The sequence below is a fragment of the Scaptodrosophila lebanonensis genome, unplaced genomic scaffold (assembly GCF_003285725.1).
Source record: "Scaptodrosophila lebanonensis strain 11010-0011.00,11010-0021.00 unplaced genomic scaffold, SlebRS2 tig00000053-arrow-pilon, whole genome shotgun sequence".
In the NCBI taxonomy this organism is placed as follows: domain Eukaryota; kingdom Metazoa; phylum Arthropoda; class Insecta; order Diptera; family Drosophilidae; genus Scaptodrosophila; species Scaptodrosophila lebanonensis.
In genome coordinates this window covers 6728442-6749242 of record NW_022060548.1, presented here as the reverse complement: position 1 = coordinate 6749242, position 20801 = coordinate 6728442, and the positions used below count along the sequence as shown (strand labels likewise).

Genomic DNA, 20801 nt, shown 5'->3' with positions numbered 1-20801 from the left:
TCAGCTCTACTAGGTGGGTTAGTTTTGATATTTCTTATAAGTCTCCTTGAATGCCTTCCCAGATGCATGCTCAATTATACGCACTTTGTTATATTGAGAGTTTTTTCAAAATTCTTAGCTACTGCTCTTCCACAATCACCGATCTTCTGTAAAAATATGTAATGGGTTTGGTCTTGTCAGACTACAGAGTTCTTGAAGACCCCTTTCATGTCACATTTAGATTCCACTATTTCTGGGCTTTGAGCGAATACTTTCTCCAATTTTTGAAGAACCTAAGCTTGTTATAGATACTATAACAGGATAGTAAAGCTATTAATCAGGACATAGGCTCGCACTTTCCTCATAAAAATATCTATTGAACGTATAAGGTTGGGGTAAAAGTGCAAGTTTGTTCTACAACATTTTTTAATTATAGGACAAATCTCTGTGTTACTATGTTTAGTTTCTAGGTGTGCTCAAAAACAATGAAGAGAGAGCGCTAAGATCAACAAAGATCCCCGATGTTCAATCAAAAGTTAAAGATAATTTCTTTTTGATGAAAAAGCATTGAGTTCCAGCCACAAGTAGAGTAATAAGATCAGAAAGAACGTCGCTCTTCATTGGAAAAAATCTTGCAAATCTATTTTAAAACCTACTTTCATATATAAATACAAGTACTTCTGTTATTATTGTGTTTCTTTTTTTTTAATGAGCAGACATTTAGGCTCGTTAAATTTCTATAAATTAATCTATTTTTAGTTAAATATTTAAAGCGTTTAAGAAAGTGTATATTTTGCATTATTTATTTAAAACATTTACCCTTTCAATGCACATTTTTTGATAGCAACTAAAATTAGTTTGCGATGCTTTGCCACAATTATTATTATTAAAATTAATTATTAAAATTATTATTCAGTGCACATTTTTTTAAATGGCAACTAAAATTAGTTTGCGATGCTTTATCACAATTATTATTATTATTAAAATTAATTATTAAAATTATTATTCAGTGCACATTTTTTGATAGCAACTAAAAATAGTTTGCGCTGCTTTGTCACAATTATTATTATTATTATTAAAATTAATTATTAAAATTATTATTCAGTGCACATTTTTTTAAATGGCAACTAAAATTAGTTTGCGATGCTTTGCCACAATTATTATTATTATTATTAAAATTAATTATTAAAATTATTATTCAGTGCACATTTTTTGATAGCAACTAAAAATAGTTTGCGCTGCTTTGTCACAATTATAATTATTATTATTAAAATTAATTATTAAAATTATTATTCAGTGCACTTTTTTTGATAGCAACTAAAATTAGTTTGCGATGCTTTGCCACAATTATTATTATTATTATTAAAATTATTATTCAGTGCACATTTTTTTAAATGGCAACTAAAATTAGTTTGCGATGCTTTATCACAATTATTACACAGTTGCCAAATGCTGTCAATGGACAAATTCTTGGCCATGTAGCCACTGTCAAGCCCCACTAAAGAGAATGTTATCAATTAAGCTTTGCAGCAAAATGTTGCCCGCTCCACAAACATAATCGTACACACAAGCAGGTACTACATAACTCTAATTTAACATTTTCCAGCGATGCCAGAAAGTAATTTCCCAGACGAGAAAAATGCTGATTAACACATTAGAGCGCTTTCAATTGAATGGAATCGAGCGAAGGCATACATATCTCTACCACTATGCTACTCATATAAGGGTATTCAAATATGTATGTATTTTATATTTTGCTCGCGAGCTTCTGCTGTGTACGGTGTACGGTGTGCGGTGAGTTCGTGAATGCCAATATGTCGAATGCTACCATTTATAACCATGATTGCTGATTATGCTGTTTCTTTGGCTGAAAATGGATGACATGACAGATGGACTGGGCATGTGCGCTCACAGTCAGACATCGAGCCGACGAACCGGACCAGATCGCCCCAATCCTCCAGCCGCTCAGCCCCCCTCAGCCCGCTCCCATCCGCACCCTCAAAGCTTCAGTGACAGTTCGGTTGCAGTTGTCCGCTGCAGCGGCGGCGCGCCGGACTGCAACGCGCCGACTCAAACAACAACTCTTATTTAAATAATCATTTTTTCTGACAGCCAACTTGACTTCCAGATCAGCAAGAAGCACAATGCGAGTAGGTTCTGTTCATTCTTGAGTCGACTCGATTCGATTCGAGTTGGGTTTCGTTTCTTTTCGTTTCGTTTCTTTTCGTTTCGTTTCTTTTTGTTTCTTTTCTTTTAATTGTTTGTTTGACTGCCTTGCCTTGCATTGCGTGTGTATGTTCGCTCCTTACACCCCGATTCCCACAGCCCACTCCTCCATCGTGCCATGTCGCTTGGGCATTCGATTCTGGTTCCACTTGCACGCGTCATGGTTGACGATCCGCCTTGGGTGCGGCGCGTGGGGATCGCTGGCGTCGTTTAATTGAAAACGATGCATGTAAATGACACTTTTCAGCATTAATAAGCAAATATTTGTATGATTATTGGTGGAGCAAGGGATTATGTTCTCGTATTCACAATTGTGAGTGCTTCAGAGCCAGCATCTATACGATATCTGATCAAGTGCAGTAGTGCAGTGCTTCAATGGATGCATGGATAGTCGCAACAGGTAAAATGTTCCAACTAGTTTGCTGCTTCTACTAAGCACCAAAGAGGATCTGTTCTTTAAATTAAAATAATACTTAAAACAAACACATAGAAAAGGGAAAATGCAAAATCTCACATGATTCGCTTTTTGTTAGCGAACTGTACATTATTTGCATTTTTATAAAAAAAATATCTGATATTTTAGGTAACATTATTAATGAATTTGTTTTTAATTTTCGATTTATGAAGAAATCTGAAAAAAGCTATTACTCCTGCTTTACAATTTTTCGAATATTGTAAATGAGTATGAATTTCTAGTTGTTCTTAAATGTTCCTTCGATTTATGGGCAAATATAAATATATTTTATTAAATTCAAACATTGGAATTTAAATGATATTGTATTTTTTAAATTGTTTAAAATTTTATAAGAAACTAAACTCAAATATTTGTAATTTCAACACATTGGAAAATAAATTATATTGGCTATTAATTCTTCTGAATATCAAAATATTTTTTTCTTTTTATATATTTTGGACCCAGAGGGTAAAAGGGTCTAATAGTTTCAGGAAATAATAGTTCATATTTGCAAATAATTTTTATGGAAAGTACTTTTAATATCAAAACAATAGAATGAAAATTCTTTGTAATTGTTCTGAACGTGGGTGAATTTTTAAACTTTTTTTTTTTCAAAAATAGTTGTGCTATTAGAAATGTATTTCTAAAAAGAAAATTATACATTATATAGAAACAATTTTACTAAACAATTCCTCTGTATTTGTGAGGTAAAACAACCCATTTATTTCCTAATAATTATTAATATTTTTAGTTAAGGTTTAGAAATGAAACTGTATTCATTTTTTGTTTGTTTTGATGTTAATAAACACTAACATTAAGTGAGACTTTATTATTATTTTTGTTTGTTTTGAGTTTGTTTTTTGCTGAAAATAATTATTAATACATCTTTCATACAAAATTGGAATATATGTGTCCATATTTTAAGGCAAGAAGGTATTTCATGAAGATGAGGTACTAATTTCTCAAAAAAATAATATTATTAATATTATATTAAAATTGTTGGCAGAAAACTGAACTATCATTTATCTAATTTTTCTATTTTTTAATATTTAAATTTGTATTAGGCATATTTTTTATTAATAAGCATTGCGAGTTATTGAAACCGATTTTTGAACCTTCCCCTTTTTTTTTTTACAAAAATCGACATTTGTTTGCTTATAAAAGTTAAATCAGTTAAAAGAGTTAAATGCTGCAGTTGGTTAATTATTCGATACATTATTTATTTGAATGATAATTCCTCTGTATCTGGCAATTAATTCTCGCGTATCTGCATCTGTTCATGACTGGCCATATATTCTATATATGTATGAGCTAATTTCAAGATACAAAACTTCTCAACGCTGTGACATTGTGACAAGTGACAACCTGACTGACTGCACAGCATTGACGAAATTATCTGAAATATGCAAAAAATGCCAAAGCAGAACGCCAGACGCCAGACGACAGACGACGGGCTGAAATATTAAAGGAAAGCTGAGGCATAAGAATATGAGCGAAGAAACTGCAAACGCAAATCTTGAGCATTTGAAGAGACATTCGTATTCGAATTCGTATTTTTAGGTGACATGCCCTCGGTGGGACGTCTGATGTGTAGCCAGGCACCAACACATATGTTATACGTGTATCTCGGACTGTCAATCAATTTTGAAAGTCATCGTTTTACGATTTCCAGTTTGTTGTTTTCCCCTCTCCTCCCCTCTCCTTTCGAGCTATACATACATTCTCGTGTGATCGCCAGCTTGTATTTATTGCTATGCATAGCTCTGTTAGCTGAAGCTGAACTCACGTATTTTGAGCCGAGACTTATTAGCCAACTTTGAAGTCAATCGATGTGATATCGGACTATTAAGTTGTTTAAATTTATACATAATCGTCTGCAATTAGATAAGCAACTTTAATCAAATCTGCTTTCAAATTTAACCTTTATGCCATTTAATGAGGCTGTAAGATGACAAACGACAACAGATTCGTGATAAAGCGGCTATCACAGGTTAATAGAAGAAAGCAAAAAAAGCCTGATTAAGACTCAAATGTAATCCCAAAACTCTGAAATCATCTCAGTCTTAAAACACTTATTTATGAGTTATCTCTAAAGTTAACTATTTAGAACCGGCTTAAACCGTTAGGTGTGTGCAGTGGAAAGAATTTTGCATTTACATTATAAATAATTTCTTAATTAAACTGTATGGAAGAAGGGTTTAAGATAAAAAATTTAAGGTATTTCTAAATAGATAATACTCTTAAGTAAGGGTAAAAAAATATAAAAGAAGTCAATCTCAATCAATTATGAAATGAGATCATCATTAAAGATCATCGCTGTAAATCGGAATAGTGTTCTTAAGAGAAGAATTTTGTAGACTACCATAAAATGGCGATCTATAAAAATAAACTATAATATATAATTGTTAATCATCTATTGGGTAGCTGCAGGAAATAACATGTCATCGTTAGAAAAAGCTTGAATAGCACTACATTTAATTGAGATGGGATAAGGATAATTTCTGTTTTACAGATATTTTAGTCTTAGCTGGTTTGATATCTGGCGATGCAGTTGTGTATCTTCAATCTAAAAGTATGGTATAACTGAACTTTCTGCAAATACTGCCATATACTGAAAACAACTTGGTGACTTCTCAATTGAGAAAAGTTTTTAAGTTAGTCGATTTAGGTCTCACTAGTTTTGTGAGATAAGTGACTCCACCCACTAATTAATGCTGAACATTTTAAAGGAAGATGATATAAGATGACAATATTACATAGTATGTGGGATGTATATGTAAGAGTATAGAGTGATATTAAGCTTAATATTAAGATTAGCTCGTCCTAACATTAAGCAAATCTTTTAAATTAAAAACCTAAACCGGCCTTCATAATTTCTGATCGGCTTTCTGTGAACCAATTAAAGTGTTTACCTCGACCAAGGTTTTATCTTTCTTGAAAAATAAGGCTAAAATAGTTCACATGGAAACGGTGAATGGGAATTTAACTATGTTATAGATACTTAAAATGGTTTGGAAACATTGGATGCTCTTGCTTATATCTATTTCTGCCCCCAGCCCCTTCAATTCCAAGTTCTTTTTTAAAAATGGTGATCAACAAAAATGTAGCAGAGTCTGTTCAAGATATCAAATGAACTGAGAACTATCACCACACTAATACAAATATTGCTGAAATATAAGGATTAACTAAAAATTGTTTAAATAAATACAAAATGATTTCCTCCTATACATAATGGTGATCTACGTATCTACACGTTATACACGCTATAAGTATTATCTGAAATTGTTTAAATAAATACAAAATGATGATCTCCTGCTATTTGTAGATTAAAGTCTGTTTGGAGTTTTTATTTTGAAGCTTTGGCCACACTGACGTGAAATATTTCCTCATCGACAGCGGAGGCTGTCTGTAGTTAAAGGCGAGTTGCTTAACTTACCTTGAGGCTTTGGAACATTCCTCTTTAGCTGCATCCATTTGTATGTGGGTATGTTGGCGGCGTGATTCGGCGATTTTGATTGTGCGTTGGACTGGTGGGTCGCATTGGAAGTCGCGGCCGATGCTGTCGAGGACGATGTGGAGCTACCGGGCGAGATGACGCGCTGGTTTCGAGCCAGACCCATGCAGCCGCCAACGCCATTGGGCGGCGTTGCTTGGGGCTGCGGCGTCTGTGGTTGCGACTGTTGCTGCTGGTGTTGCTGTTGTTGTTGCTGCTGGTGCTGATGCTGGTGATGTTGCTGTTGCACCTGCTGTGCGGCCGAGGTCAGGTGGTGACCCAGACCATGGTGCATGTGCGCATGCATGCCAAGGGAGTCCATGGGAATACCCGCCGCATCCAGAGCATAGCCACCGGCCATGTGCTGGTGGTGGTGCCACAATTGTGGCGATGCCTGCTGCTGCCCAGCTGCCAGCTGTATGATTGAATCCTCGAGCACTAGGCCGGGCGGTGGTGCCGCATAGCCGGCATGCAAGACGGCGGCATATTTCTCCTCCATTTGACCGCCATTTGAATGCATGGCCGTGTAGCCGTGCGCTTGAACCGGCGGCTGTGGCGCCACCACATTGGAGCACTGATTGTAGAGGCAGTCCAGATTTGTGTAGCTTAGACCGTTCTCGGAACTGATGATGGGCGGATCCATGGCAATGTTCGGCTGTTGTTGCTGCTGCTGTTGCTGTTGCTGCTGCTGCTGATGGTGGTGCTGCAGTTGTTGTGTGGCATTGGTGGCCGTTACGGGTGAGTTGTTGGCGGGCGGCACAGTGGCCACCGCCGCTGTGGCGTAATAGGAATGCACAGAGACCGAGTCGCTCTCATAGTAGGAGTCGGTGGGCGAGTGACTAGTGGGATGCATGGGCGTGCCATTGGGACCCGCACCCGTTGACGACGCACTCGTTGTAATGCCATACTCGGCGGCACTTGGACTAAAGAGATGGGAGTGCGTATAGAGCTGTTGTTGTTGCTGTTGTTGTTGCTGATGTTGCTGCTGCTGTTGTTGTTGTTGCTGTTGGGATTGTGGTGGGGGCGTTAGTTGTTGGTGGTGCAGATGTTGCTGTTGCATGGTCGTCTGATAATAATTTGGCGAGCTACTCTCATAACCGTTGTAGGCCAAGGTGTGATGCTGGTGCTGATTATGACCACCGGGCGGCGAGGGGAAGTAACTGTTATTGCTACTATAGCCACCATTGCTGGCGGCACCAGTGGCGCCACCAGCCACCTGGTAGGCATTCGTATGGGGATGATTGCCATACATGCTGCTTACGTCCATCATATTGCAAGGGAGCGACAAAAACTAAGCACACAATTCACTTGACCAGCACAAGTCTAGTATTGGAAATCACTATAAATCTGAACACACGCTGCTCGATCACTAAAACTTGCGATACGCCATTACAATTTTTTAGAAAACGTCACTAGCGACGGAAACGCGAACGACGGCGACGGCTACGACGAGAACGACGACGACAACAACGACGTGTTTCATGCCTGCTGAGCAAGTCGTGACTGATTGCCGGGCAGGCAGGCAGGCCGCTGGCAACCAACCCAGCGCAGCACATGCCCGTCGCATATATTAGAAGGCCACGCCCTCAATGCCATAAACTGCACTGTGCCCGTCTCTCTTACACTTATGCGCCACTGCTGGTGCTGGCTTAGTTGCCGGTGTAGTTGTTTCGCTCACACGTTTATATACTCGTGCGCTCTTATCAGTGGTGGCATTGTTAGTCATTGCCGATTTTCACAGTTGGCTTTTCATTTAGGTTTTGGTCGTTTTTTCGTGTTTTTTGAGTGTGTGTGCGAGTTTGTTTTTTTTTGCCAATTTTGTTGACCGTCCCTGGGCACTGCTGCCATTAGAGTTACGCCCCATGTAGCTGGCGATTTGCGTCTTATTGTTGGTTAACTGGAAACTCTTGTTTCTGTTTCTTGTTTTTTTGTATTTAGTACGTTTTGTTGTTTGCGTTTTCTCACCTACCCAAACCGAATTCCCCCAGAGATTGACAGCCAGGCAGTGTGCAGGTAACTCTCTGAAGCTTAGCCCGTCCATGCGTCCATTCGTCCATCCCTCCATCTCCAGGCGTCTGTCAATCGTCATTTACACATATGACAGCCATCTATGGCAACGGCATTTAAATCGCTCGTCTCAGTGACTCAGTGGGATGCAATTCGTAGGTGCCCGTGCCCAGTCAGTCGGGTCTGTCACATGGCGGGAGATAGAGATACAATATATAGATATCTTTATTTCAGGCATTGCACCTCTCACGCTACAATGCATCATCTTTGACTGTCGCTCTGTCAGTTTGTCGGTTTTTCAGTTTGTCGGTCGTTCTACAGCTTGGAAAACTTTTGTTTTTTTTTTTTTTTGTATTTTTGTGCAAGTTGATTGACATTTTCACAACTTTCTGTCGTTGTCGGCGTCTATGGCTATGTCTATGTATGTCTGCGCAGTTGGTTTGTCCAAAGGCGTCCAACAAAGTACATTGAGTTGTTACGCAGTTGTCCTTTTGGGTGTTTGCGTAGCACACCAAGGTGATTCGTTATATTTTCGGACAGCGGCAATTAATAGTAACAGGATGTGTGTTTTTGTTCTCTCCTCCCGCGTCCCAAGCCAAATTATCTCACCAAACGAAATGGTGCAGGCGGTGTTTTGCCGATCACCAGGCCAATGGTTATAACTAAATATAGAAAGGTGCTTAAATTGTTGCTAATTTAATAATGGCATGAGGCGTCAAGCTATTTTTAAAAGTGTTTTTCAATTTTATTTATTTCATTTAGAAAAATATTTCTTTCAGGAGAAAAACTATGTATTTAATGATCCGCGTTTTAACATCTTGTCTGGACATTGAACAATATAAATTACATTTTTTATTTGAGCTCTCTACTCTCTGCTGCTATTATCTGGTAGATCAGTAGCTCGAAAAACTATCCTAGATATACAGTTTTGCAACTTTTGGTTTATTCAATAATATTTCTTTTGTACTGAGTTCTTGGCCAAAGGTTTCTCTTTTTCAGGTGCCCCTATTTGACTTTATAAATAAAAGCACTAGCGTCGAATGTGTTAAACCCTGTATTAAGTATTCTTATATATATTTAGAACTGTAACTTAAAGTGACAGACATAGAAACGCTTTTAAATAAAAGCCACATTGTTTCTTCAATAAAGATAGATGGGTCGAGTTTTGTTATTTAATAAAATGTGTAGCTGCCAGATAGATATTAAGGTTTATAATATAATGTAAATGGGCATGACTGGCAACATTTTAGATAATTTGTGGCATATTTTAGTACGCTCAAGGTTTTATTTGCCTATCATTTGATAAACAATAGCAACAAATAAGAGGAAGAAATTTAAGAGACTAAATAATATTTGTAAACATCTACATTTAATTGGCCATAGGGCATTACAAATTTGAACTAATTATATAGCTAAATAGCTTTTTATCAGACTGAAATTCAGGTCGCACGTTCTTAACAGTGCCTCGAAATTGAATTGAAATTTCAGAATATAGAAAATTATATAGTCATATAGATATTACGTAGACTAATCCAAACTAAACCAGTATCGTCGATCTCCCTGGTATATTTTCAACAATGAAGTTAACATTTCAACAATAGTAACTGAAGACAAATTAAATGCTTATCCAAATGTAAAATGCAACGAATACTTTATAATACTAGGAGAATTGTCCTCCCAGTCCAGTATCTGATTTAAAGGCCGTCAAAACTACATATTCCTCCAACTGGGCGATGGTCAATAATATAAGATTTTAATAATTTTACTAACATAAGATTTTTGAACTTGTGTGAGTTTCAGAAAAAGAAGATACAACAAATATCATAATTTAAAGAAGAAAAAATGATACTGAACTAATTGACTTAAGTATTCCACAGAGGCTAAAACTATGAGAGCGAATTGAAATGTAATTTTGAAATTTTTCCACAGAGGCTAAAACTGTGAGAAGGAACTGAAATGTAATTTCGAAAATTTTGAAATTTGACTAAAAATGGCAAACATTTTGGGAGCCATGGACAAATCGTTTAGGGCGGGTGTGAAAAAAAAACATAAACTTGATCTAAATATAGAGACCAAGTTTGGTTATTATAGCTCCTCTATTTAACGAGATCGTTACGTTCATACAGACAGATGCCTTGTCATACTGAACAGGCATATATGTACCTTGTGGGGTGTACCACGCCTCTTGTGTGTTACATTAACAGTAAAAGAGACTTTGAAGAATCCATATGAAGACTTCATTACATAAATACATGTAATTAGTATCATTAATTTTTCTATAAGATTATAGTGATTTAGTACCTTCGAAAAAAAAAGCGAGATCACTTTCAAATTGAAACCACATTGGTGGAGAATGTTGCCACATTGGTGAGCGTTAATACCATTGGATGGATCGGATGTTAGAAATAATGGCTTTGTCGAGCTTTAGAAGGCGTCAAGGGTCTGAATATTTCGTCAAAAATTCGTTACAATTGTCCGAAAAACTGACCAATACGGCCGACGCCAACCGATTGTGCTCCGCCGTCGCCACAAACAACAAATTACCTCCATTGTGGTTAATTGTGTTCTGAAAGCGATACTTAAAGCCCCATTGGCTCCACACAGGAGTGCCAGCTGCCCAGACCCATACCCACATCCGACTCCCCTCCCTTCCCCACTCCCGGCCCTGCCGTGACGTGACGAGACGAGCAACAGGCACAATTGGCGCTACGAAAATTGATGGATTGGTTGGCGCCAACTGTCACCGCTTCGCTTCGGAAAAAAAATAAAAAACAAACTCGCGGTCTTTTCGAGTTTCCCTTTGTAATTTTTGGGGTAAATCGATATTTGTGCCATTTCTTATGCAGCTCTTGACTTTTGTCTCTCATAGTTATGATTAATTAACGCAACGGACTTATGCAGCTCTTGACTTTTGTCTCTCATAGTTATGATTAATTAACGCAACGGACTTATCTGCTTAGATCGCTGCCCCTTGCATTTGTCGATAATTAGTTGCTAAAATACTACAGGGCTCTCAGGTGAACACTTCTAATTGTCAAATTACATTGCTAAACAGGTCTCAATCATGTCGGTGCATGTAACACTCAACCGGGGGGCGTATAAAGTATTTGAGTTGGAACTAGTTCAGTTGGATAGGAAAATATTGCTAACATATTGGCAACTCGCTCTCAGATGAACACTTCTAATTGTCAAATTACATTGCTCAGCAGGTCTCAATCATGTCGGTGCATGTAACACTCAACGGGAGAGCGTATAAAGTATTTGAGTAAGAAATAGAACTAGTTCTACCTGAAAGGTACAGGAGTATATTAGGTTTGTACAAAGTGAAAAATGTAACAGGCCAAAGGAGGCAGGCAGACAGCATGATAAGGCCTATCTGTTCCCACGTCTGTCCATATGAACACCTAGATCTTAGAGACTATAATAGCTAGAGGAAACAAATTTTTGCACATAGATGCCTGTTGTATTCCACTCAGTACCTTATCTATACAACCCATTAAAGCGAAATGGAATTTAACAATTTTAGAACTTTTATAACATGTCTTCTTTTCTCCTCTCTCTTCAACTTTCATACATCTTATATTTTCTCTACAACTTTAGAGTGTGTGAACATCAATTAAATACTATATGTACATAAGTATGTTTATGCAAAACCTGTTCGGGTCAACTACTGTAAAATTGGAATACTGAAACATTTAGAACAGGACAGCTAGATGAGCCCGCTTATCCATTGTGTCAATAAAACACACCAATGGGGTGTGAGGAACACTCCATAGCGGCTCCGAACAATTCTTGTTTAATAAGAAAAAAATTACTTATATTAACTGGAATACATTATTAGAGTTTACATAATATATCCTTACAAATGTGAATGAAAGTAGGCGTTGAATGAACTGTCTACAAAGCTAACGATTTATTCATATTATTTGGAATGTTTTCATTTATAAAATGAACAAAATTTGTTTTACAGTTTTCTTGTTTGTTGTTGTACCGGCGGTACGTTTAATTGTTTTTGGAAAGGCAATCATTCTTGACAATTGAAAAATGTTTCGATTTCTGCTGTACAAATGAACATAGTTACATAAATACATATAGAAATTAGGCTAGAAAAAGACGACAGCAAGCGAAAAAAAGTAGAGCGTTCAAATAGTGACAGACCGACTCTGACATACTCTGTAGTCAGCTTTTGAAGCACTACAGTTACTTTTTATATTAATCCTTCCTATAGAAGACATTGTTTTAATACAAAAATGGTTTTGATATGGAATTCAACAAACACGTTTTTGGTACCAAGCGTGATTTGTGCATTTGTCATATACATATACTTATATAGGTTAAGTAGGCTAATCAGATCACTTTTAATTCTATTATCTAAGGATATTTTATTTTTGTGACTAGTGCATTAATTTATACGAATCTTTCGTGTCGCACTAAGAACTAATAATAAATAAATAAAATACAATATTTTATTTACTATGTCAGCTATGTATGTGATATAGTGCACCTATTTTCTAAAAACTTCTGAAAAAGACAAAACTGCTAGACTTGTTTAAGGTATCTCTATAAAAAAAAATCCTATCTAATTAAGTGCGTTTTTTCACAACGATCGTTTCTATAGTAGTTATATGATATAGTGAGATGATTTTAATAAAAGTTCAGAATATCAAGAGACACTATATATAGCTATATATACAACAAAGATATCTTTATAAACGAGTTATTTTACAAAGACTATTTTGTGCGCCTATCGGACTTATGCCAGCCATATAAAAAAATGAAACTATACATATGGCTTCCAATAAACTTGCTCTGCTTATGGATAAGAAAAGTTCTAGTTGTCAGACATATCTTTATCAATTGTGCTGATCATATATGTACATACTATATGTATCTAAATTACAGTATACCCTTTCAACATTTGGGTACTGGATATGCAAAGAATACAAGCTTAGTTTTTTCTGAAATGATTTAATTACTTTAATTCCGAGGGTTAGAAATTGTCGTAACGGCTAGAAGAAACCTACATATACTTTTATAATTTTATATACAAACACATCGTTCAGAATGAATCGCTGTTAAAACTTTCTTTTCCCGCCATCCATTCACTTAGATTGCCACAAACATTGAGGAAGAAGTTCTTGAGAAAATGAACAAGTACCGAAGCAGACACAAAGTACCGCATTTAACATTAAACAGGGATCTCTGCATAACTGCCAGGGAATATGCTGGAGTAATAAGTATACCTTATATATAATGCAAGATTTTAAAATTCTATTCTGCAGATACTCGCTTTCTATTCAAGAATTGAACTGTCCAATTCTAGGGGTAATTATGGCGAATATATGTGCTATAAGGAAGATGCGTCCCCAGTGACTTGTGTGGATGATTGGTACGAGGGAATCAAGTATTATAACTTTACAGACCCTAAGATATATGACGAAAATGAGGCCTTCACTCAAATAGTTTGGAAGAGTACCACAGATCTGGGCGTTGGCAACAGTAGAAAGTAAGCGCAGGGCTAAAACAAATATTTATAAATGTAACTACATATTTAGAAATATTTATAAATGTATACATATGTTTCCACTTTAGTTCTCTTGGAGGTAACTTTCTCGTCATAAGGTATCTGCCGCCTGGCAACATAGATGGTCTGTATAAGGAAAATGTGTTAGCACTAAGTGGAAGGTACAAATAACTAGCGGATGTTGTATGTTTATCGATTAATTAAGATTTTATCTCAATTTTTCACAGCTTTACCTTTAAAGGTTCTGTATATCTTTTGATCTTTCTATTGAGCACATACTCTTACATATAAAAGGAAAATAACACTATTAAACACAAGTTAAATTGTAATTTATTAAGTTTCGCATAAAGGTATACATACTACTTATACTCTACTTTCAAAGCTTTATTATTAAAAAATCCTTATTTCAATATTAGAATATGTAAACTAAATATATAACTTAAATGGAAATAGAGAATTTTTTTTGCACAGAAACAAGCAAAGTATTTATTGTGCGAAGTGGAAGCTCTTTTATTGTTTCAGGTGTTACGGAAATGTGTACTGGCCGGTATATATATGTATAGTAAGTATATTTGATTTGGTGAAATGTCAGCTGGTTTGTTTTGTTATAATCTTCATAATCTATGATATGCTTTTACTGTTTGATAAGTGTTTTTTCGTTGAAAACGCAACCTATATCGGCCATTGCGCAGCGGTTTTGCAAACAACATTTTTTTTTGTCATTCGATAGTTTGTAGTTTTTCTTGTATAGTTTATTTTTAGAATTAATTTTGTTGAAATGTTTCTCTTTATTGGAAAATATATAATTTCTAAACTTGTAAGATTTAAAAAATTTGCTTTTTATTTTTTAAAGAAAAACTAGGAAAGTTTCAAACTTTATAGCATTTTAATAATAACATTTATTAAATAATCGAATTTTGTTCTGATTAAAAGAAAAGAAAATAAACATGTAATAAAAAATTAAAGTTAATTTGTTTCTTTATTTTATTGTAATAACTATTTATTTAGTTTATGTGAATCTAGCTTATTGTTTTTATTGTGTAATTACCATTCCACTTCATAAATGGAAGCATAAATTTGAATTCATTTTTAATATTACGAAAATAAGTTTTTGTATTTAACGCGCTCTCTCCCTAAACAAGCTTTCGTAATACACGAGCTTGGCAGCATTGATCGCGATCTTACCAACTTAGCTGTGGTAAGTGGAAACTCACCACAGCGCTGATGTGTTGAGGAACTATTGCATACTTTTAGGCAACTTTTTTGTTATACAGCAGTATTTGGAGCAAACAGTAAAACATCGTCGCATAAATTATAAATCTGTTACTGTTCTGATACAATAATTAGACTTAACTTGTAGAATCTGGGTAAATATGGAAAACTTAGCAGTTATTGAGAGAAGACAAGTTCTGTCATTCGCATAACAAGAGTATTTAATACAAAGCTATACTCTCTTTAATGTTTTAAAATTATGAATACACCTACAATAGACGAGTTAGCTATCAAATAAAACAATGCCTAACCGAAATAATAATCTACTTATCATAAAGGCTCTTCAGTGGGGCGACTATTGCACATATGTGTGTATCCCCACAAAATATCGGTACTGTTGTAACTATAGATCGGTACTAACGGCACGTTGTGTAAACAGAAAAATCATTATGTTGTTTCCTTCACAGCTCCTTGAAAAAAGCAAAAACCTGTCGATGGCTGATAAACTAGTTGCAGGCCAAGTCTGGAGGTCTGTTGCGAAGCACTGACCTTGCCACAATGCAATGCCTGTAGAACGGTGGCTGCGAATCTGTGGCATTGGGTCAGTGAGAGATCTGCCTATATAAAGGGAACGCTGTCAGAAAGGGCCTTCATACAGAGACCGCACTCAATTGCAGCAAGCCAGAAATTATTAATTCCCAGCAAGATCCAGTCATGTTTTACAAAGTAAGTAGAATTTGCATTCAACTATAAAAAGCTGTTATAAAATAGTATTTTCCTCCCACTAGCTTACTTTATTGGCAGCTCTATTGGCCATATCGAATGCCGCACTGCTGCCCGTTAAACCTGTGGCCAATGAGGATACTTACGATGCACATCCTCGCTACTCTTTCGGCTACGATGTGCAGGATTCCATCACGGGCGATGTCAAGTCACAAACGGAAACGCGCGATGGAGATACGGTGGAGGGTCAGTATTCGCTGAACGATGCGGACGGCTACAGACGAATCGTGAAGTATGTGGTTGCTGGCGATCGGGGCTTTACAGCCACAGTGCATCGCGAACCACTAGCCAGAGCGCCACAACTGGCAGCACCAAGGCCCGCGGCAGTGGCGGTGCCGATAATCGCTCCTAAAAAGCAACTCCAAAAGCTGCCAATGCTGAAGTCGTATGTGCAGCCAGCCGCATACATTAAAACGTATAGCTCGCCCGCATTCATTCACCAAGCACCTGCCGCGGTGGTTCATGCCTCACCAGTTCATTTGGCCTCCGCTGCTCACATCGTTCATGCCGCACCTGCCGCCATCGTTTCCCATCACTCACCGGCGCTGGTGAAGACTCTTCATGCGTCACACCCGCATGCCGTTTCCTATGTGTTTTAGAACTGAAACGCTATGCTGAAATCGACTCTATACTGTATGGTCGTTCGATTATGATAAAATACCAATATGTTGTTTAAAGTTATGAAAAATAATAAAACAAATAGAAAACTGCACGCTCGACTGAACTTTACTTAATAATTGGATATATTTATGGTCTATTCCAGCAGATAAAGTAAAAGTAAGGTAAAATCAATCTTTATTTATTTATTTCATCGACAAACAAAGCTGTCGATTTAAAAAAAGGGGGGAAAATAACATTAATAATTAGTATTTATTTACTCATTAAAACTAAAGAATAAAAAAGTCTATAGAAATTACAAAAATATCTAAAAATAAATCCGACTTGGTGGTGGAATTTTATTTGAAAAACGGCCAGCTATGCCCAGCTATTCACAGCACAGGGTATCTAAAAACGTTGTTAGACCTAACCTTCAGACAGTCTTTTATTAATAAAGATGTTAGGTAGCTCTTGTATCGAAAAAAATTGTGAATTATAATGTCCTTACTAGATGTAAATATATTAAAACACATAAAAATATTAAAATGTTTTAAATAAATAAGCGAAACAGTATGCCTACAATAAAGAAAAAGGATCATAAAATTATTTCAATTGAAAAATATAGAATTTTTTAAAATACGAACTAGTGAACAAATTTCAGTATATTCATTTCAAAATTGCAAAACAATCTATACTATTAAACACTTTTAAAAGCTTCTGGTCCGTTTGAAAAATAAATAAATACAATATGTTGTAAATAAAGTAAATTAAATATGTTGGTAGCTTTTTAGTTATTTTATAAAGCTTGACTTGACTAAAAAATATATTTAAAAAAAAGTTACATAATTATTGATACAAAATTTAATATCGATAATAATGAATTAATTACATTAAAATTATGAAAACCTTTCTGTATCTTTATACGTGTATCTATCCTTGACGGAAGTCCTTTGCCAAACCCCATTTATTTGTTCAGCTATGTTTTTAAAACAACAAAAAATCTGCAAAAAATCCCAAAAACTTTGGTTATAGCATAAAACTTTGTTTTAATATAGAATTCTAATTGGTTTTATTAGAATGTTAATATCACATTCATGACAAAATTTTAAAATTTTACATATATTTGTGCAATTTAGGCAAAGAACTGGCCATAAAGAAATGCCTTGGTCTAAGGCGAAATTATCAAGAAATATTATACAGTGAAAACTGACTTATTGGACACCTCTTTTTCATCATCTTATTTTATATCTAGTTCTATTCCTAATTTCCTCATTTATATGTTAAAGTTCCATTACTTGCAAGAGACTGGATTAAAGGTTGCATTCTTAGCTCTATAAATATTAAGTTGTTCCTTAGATATATTACAAAATAAAGTGATTGTTTATTTAAATGATTACATGTTAAGTTAGAAAGCTTAATTCGCTTTTGCCCTAGTGTCTTTCTTTGTATTGGAATCATTCAGCGAAACTCCGTTTATTTTTCCAGCCGTATTTTTCAAACTACAAATAATGTGCATAGAAATTTGTGCTTTTTAAAAATTAAATCCCAACAAGTTTTGTTGTAGAATAAAACTTTATTTTAATACAAAATACTAATTGGTTTAATTGGAACATAACCATTATATTCATGACGAAATTGTGAAATTTTACTATAAACAATAGAAGTATCCTTATTCTATCTCTACTGTATATCCTAATTTTCTCATTTATTTTAACTTTGTAAGAAACTGGATTACAAATTTTAATTTTAATTTTTTTTATTTTAATAATTATAAAATGTTAAAATATATTTTAAGAATGGAGTGTTTCGACGGAACTATTGTTGCTTTACTAAATAAATAAAAAAAAAGTTGCAGTCTTATAGTTGCTCCACAGATATTAAATAGTTCCTTAGAAAATAAAATAACAGTTTTTTTAAATCATCGAAAATTTAGCAACATTTGTTTCTGGCTAAAAAGTTTATTTCGCTTGTTTGACTACCTCTTTAGAAATGAAGGGACCCTTCCCTGCTGATGCCTGGGAACCACCCAGAGAGGGGATAATATGTGTGATTAAAAAAAAACTTTTGTTTCTTCTGCTACAGTCAAGAACAGGGATAGTAGTTAATAGTTGTATGGATGGCTCAAGTACTTTGTTTGCATTCACGGTTTAATGCTTGAAATATCGAATCGAAAGCAATAAAATCAAAAACACATGTGCTAAGCAATTTTATTTTTTAAAAGTTGCGTAAGCACAATAATAATAAGTACGGGTATAATCGGTCGGTCGGAAGTGGCGCTGTTGCTGGCGACAATGGACAAAATTCGAAATCCAATTACCGCACAAATGGAGCGGCTAATAAACATTTAAGGTCGCGGTAGCACCAGGCATGAGTGGACAAAAGGTGCCATTTGGGCAGTTAACAACAAACAATACACACACACACACAAACAGGTGTATAGATGTATGTGTGTGTGTGTGTGTGTGGAAGTGCAGAGGTGCGCAGTCAATTTGAAAAACCGTTGTTATGCATTTACGCATGCGCTGCATACGATATTATTAATAATAGTACAGACAGACAGACAGACAGACAGGCCATGTGTACTTTTCGAAAGCGCTAACAAATGACAGACACTTGCTGGGGCATATATGTATGTATAGTATATATGTACTCGTATGTATGTAGATGGGGAGTCGGGGTGGCGGGGAGAGGATGGCTTGAGTGCACGTTTGGGTATGCCGTTGTATGAAGTGTGGTCTCGTCTCGGCTTCTGAGTGTCTGAGGCCAATATTAATTCGGTTTGAGTGCCTTCAATTCAATCAAGAAGCCATTATAGTCATCGTGCTTTGTCACTCGTCGTGCGCTTAGCCTTGGCCAATGTGCTGGGGCCGAATTGTCCGCCCGATGCCAAACAAACTGACTGGGGCTTTTTAGTGCTTCTAGTTTTCGCCTGGTGTTGTTTTATATTTTGTCGCCGTCGTCGTTGCTTTGTGACGTAAGTGCACACACAATGTGGAATTGGCTTGGAATTTGTATAAAAGCTACAGTTGGACGCTACTCAAATCAGTTCACCACCATTTACGGTATCTAGAGCAACTGACAAACCAAAAATAACCAAAACAATGGCATTCAAAGTAAGCAAACCAATGTTGTGTATCACAAATCACAAATCAAGGACTTAAGAAACCCTCAAGTGTAGTGTTGAAAAGTGCGAAAGCGAAAAGTGAAAATATGAATATGAAGAAAGTGCAGCAATCCCAATCCCAATCACAACCAACCTCTCTACCCATCTTCAATTGCAGTTCACCATCCTGTTCGCCGCCTGCATCGCCGTGGCCAGCGCTGGCATCATTCCAGCTGCCGCTCCATTGGCCGCCGTCGCCCAGTTGGAGGAGTACGATCCCCATCCACAATACACCTATGGCTATGATGTCAAGGATGCTCTCTCCGGCGACTCCAAGACCCAGATCGAGAGCCGCGACGGCGATGTTGTCCAGGGCCAATACTCTCTGAACGACGCCGATGGCTACAGACGCATTGTGGACTACACTGCCGATCCCATTAACGGCTTCAACGCTGTGGTGCGCCGCGAACCCCTTGTCGCTGCCGTCGCTGCCCCCGCACCAGTGGTTGCTGCCCCAGCACCCGTCGTCCGCGCTGCCCCCCTGGCCTATGCTGCTGCCCCAGTCGCCGCCCCACTTGTGGCCGCCGCTCCAGCTCCAATTGTGAAGGCTGCTGCTCCCCTCGTCGCTGCCGGTCCGGCCTTCGTCAAGACCCAATACGCCTCGCCACTCATCTCGTACGCTTACTAGATAAGTGATGAGAGATATGTAGACTTGATCCGATAATTGCCGTTAGTTGTTATTGAATAAAGAATGTGATGATGCGAAAAATATGAAAATTGTTTTTTTACGCCTCTTTTAATATGGAATTGAAATCAGAGAAAATGGTTCCCTTTTTTTTTTTTTAAAGAATTGAAGGAAAAAATTGCACAAACGTTTCCTTGAAAGCGAAAATGTACTCTTGTACTTCCATTTCCCCCCGCCCAGTCTTTAAACAAAGAACACTTTAAATTGATTCATTAAGAGACTTTTTAATATAGTCGTCAGACATAAGGAATAATTCTTAAAGCTCCAATGTGATTACAAAATCTTTTTAAACACAAAATTTATTTTTGGTTAAGGTGGTTTTTTTAAACAACCATACCTGTGATATCTTTAAAAATGTATGAGCAAAATAATTTTTAGCCTTGAGCCTATATATGATTTGAAATAAACTAAGTCTGTATATAGATAACACGAGTCTATATGCCTAGTTTGGTGCCTGTAGCTCTCCTGCTTCAAAAGAACTCGAAGCTCATACATGCAAACATAGGGACAGACGAACAGATGGTGCGACAAACATGGCTATATCGATTCGTTGCGAACTGTAATTGCGTATATTTCATGCTGCGAGCATAAAGAGCTAGGCTAAGTATGGAAAACAATGTCACAACACATTCATTGCTTTCGAACAAAAATTCGAAACCTTTCTAGGCATTTTCGATT

At 36.4% G+C, this 20801-nt stretch overlaps 4 protein-coding genes across 4 annotated transcripts in view; 3 read left to right on the top strand and 1 right to left on the bottom strand.

Moving 5' to 3' along the window:
* The window catches only part of LOC115623890 (homeotic protein labial), a gene marked incomplete at its 3' end in the record, with an annotated part of 29831 nt that extends 22409 nt beyond the window's left edge, over nucleotides 1-7422 (bottom strand). The window contains exon 1 of the mRNA XM_030518443.1: nucleotides 6096-7422. Within this exon, the coding sequence (XP_030374303.1) occupies nucleotides 6096-7422 (1327 nt within the window). The remainder of the gene's footprint in view (nucleotides 1-6095) is intronic.
* Nucleotides 7423-12120: 4698 nt separating this feature from the next.
* LOC115624299 (Golgi-associated plant pathogenesis-related protein 1-like) lies at nucleotides 12121-14056 on the top strand. Its single transcript, XM_030518923.1, has 5 exons — nucleotides 12121-12155; nucleotides 13270-13389; nucleotides 13442-13665; nucleotides 13752-13844; nucleotides 13911-14056. Exons 2-5 carry the CDS (start codon nucleotides 13306-13308, stop codon nucleotides 13972-13974), a joined length of 465 nt encoding a protein of 154 aa, XP_030374783.1. The 5' UTR covers nucleotides 12121-12155; nucleotides 13270-13305; the 3' UTR covers nucleotides 13975-14056.
* Nucleotides 14057-15609: 1553 nt separating this feature from the next.
* On the top strand, nucleotides 15610-16277 carry LOC115623889 (pupal cuticle protein Edg-84A). Its single transcript, XM_030518442.1, has 2 exons — nucleotides 15610-15621; nucleotides 15684-16277. The coding sequence occupies exons 1-2, from the start codon at nucleotides 15610-15612 to the stop codon at nucleotides 16275-16277; spliced, it is 606 nt and encodes a 201-aa protein (XP_030374302.1).
* A 3049-nt stretch (nucleotides 16278-19326) lies between these two features.
* On the top strand, nucleotides 19327-20066 carry LOC115623612 (larval cuticle protein A2B). The gene is made up of 2 exons (XM_030518029.1): nucleotides 19327-19388; nucleotides 19557-20066. Exons 1-2 carry the CDS (start codon nucleotides 19377-19379, stop codon nucleotides 20064-20066), a joined length of 522 nt encoding a protein of 173 aa, XP_030373889.1. The 5' UTR covers nucleotides 19327-19376.
* Nucleotides 20067-20801: the final 735 nt, after the last annotated feature.

What these genes read in the sequence shown, in the direction of transcription:
- LOC115624299 (XM_030518923.1), top strand. Translation starts at nt 13,306, where the DNA reads ATGAACAAGTACCGAAGCAGACACAAAGTACCGCATTTAACATTAAAC. An exon ending in CTGCCAGGGAATATGCTGGA is followed by an intron (nt 13,390 to 13,441) that starts GTAATAAGTATA and finishes TCTATTCTGCAG; the next exon opens with ATACTCGCTTTCTATTCAAG. An exon ending in GGCGTTGGCAACAGTAGAAA is followed by an intron (nt 13,666 to 13,751) that starts GTAAGCGCAGGG and finishes TTTCCACTTTAG; the next exon opens with TTCTCTTGGAGGTAACTTTC.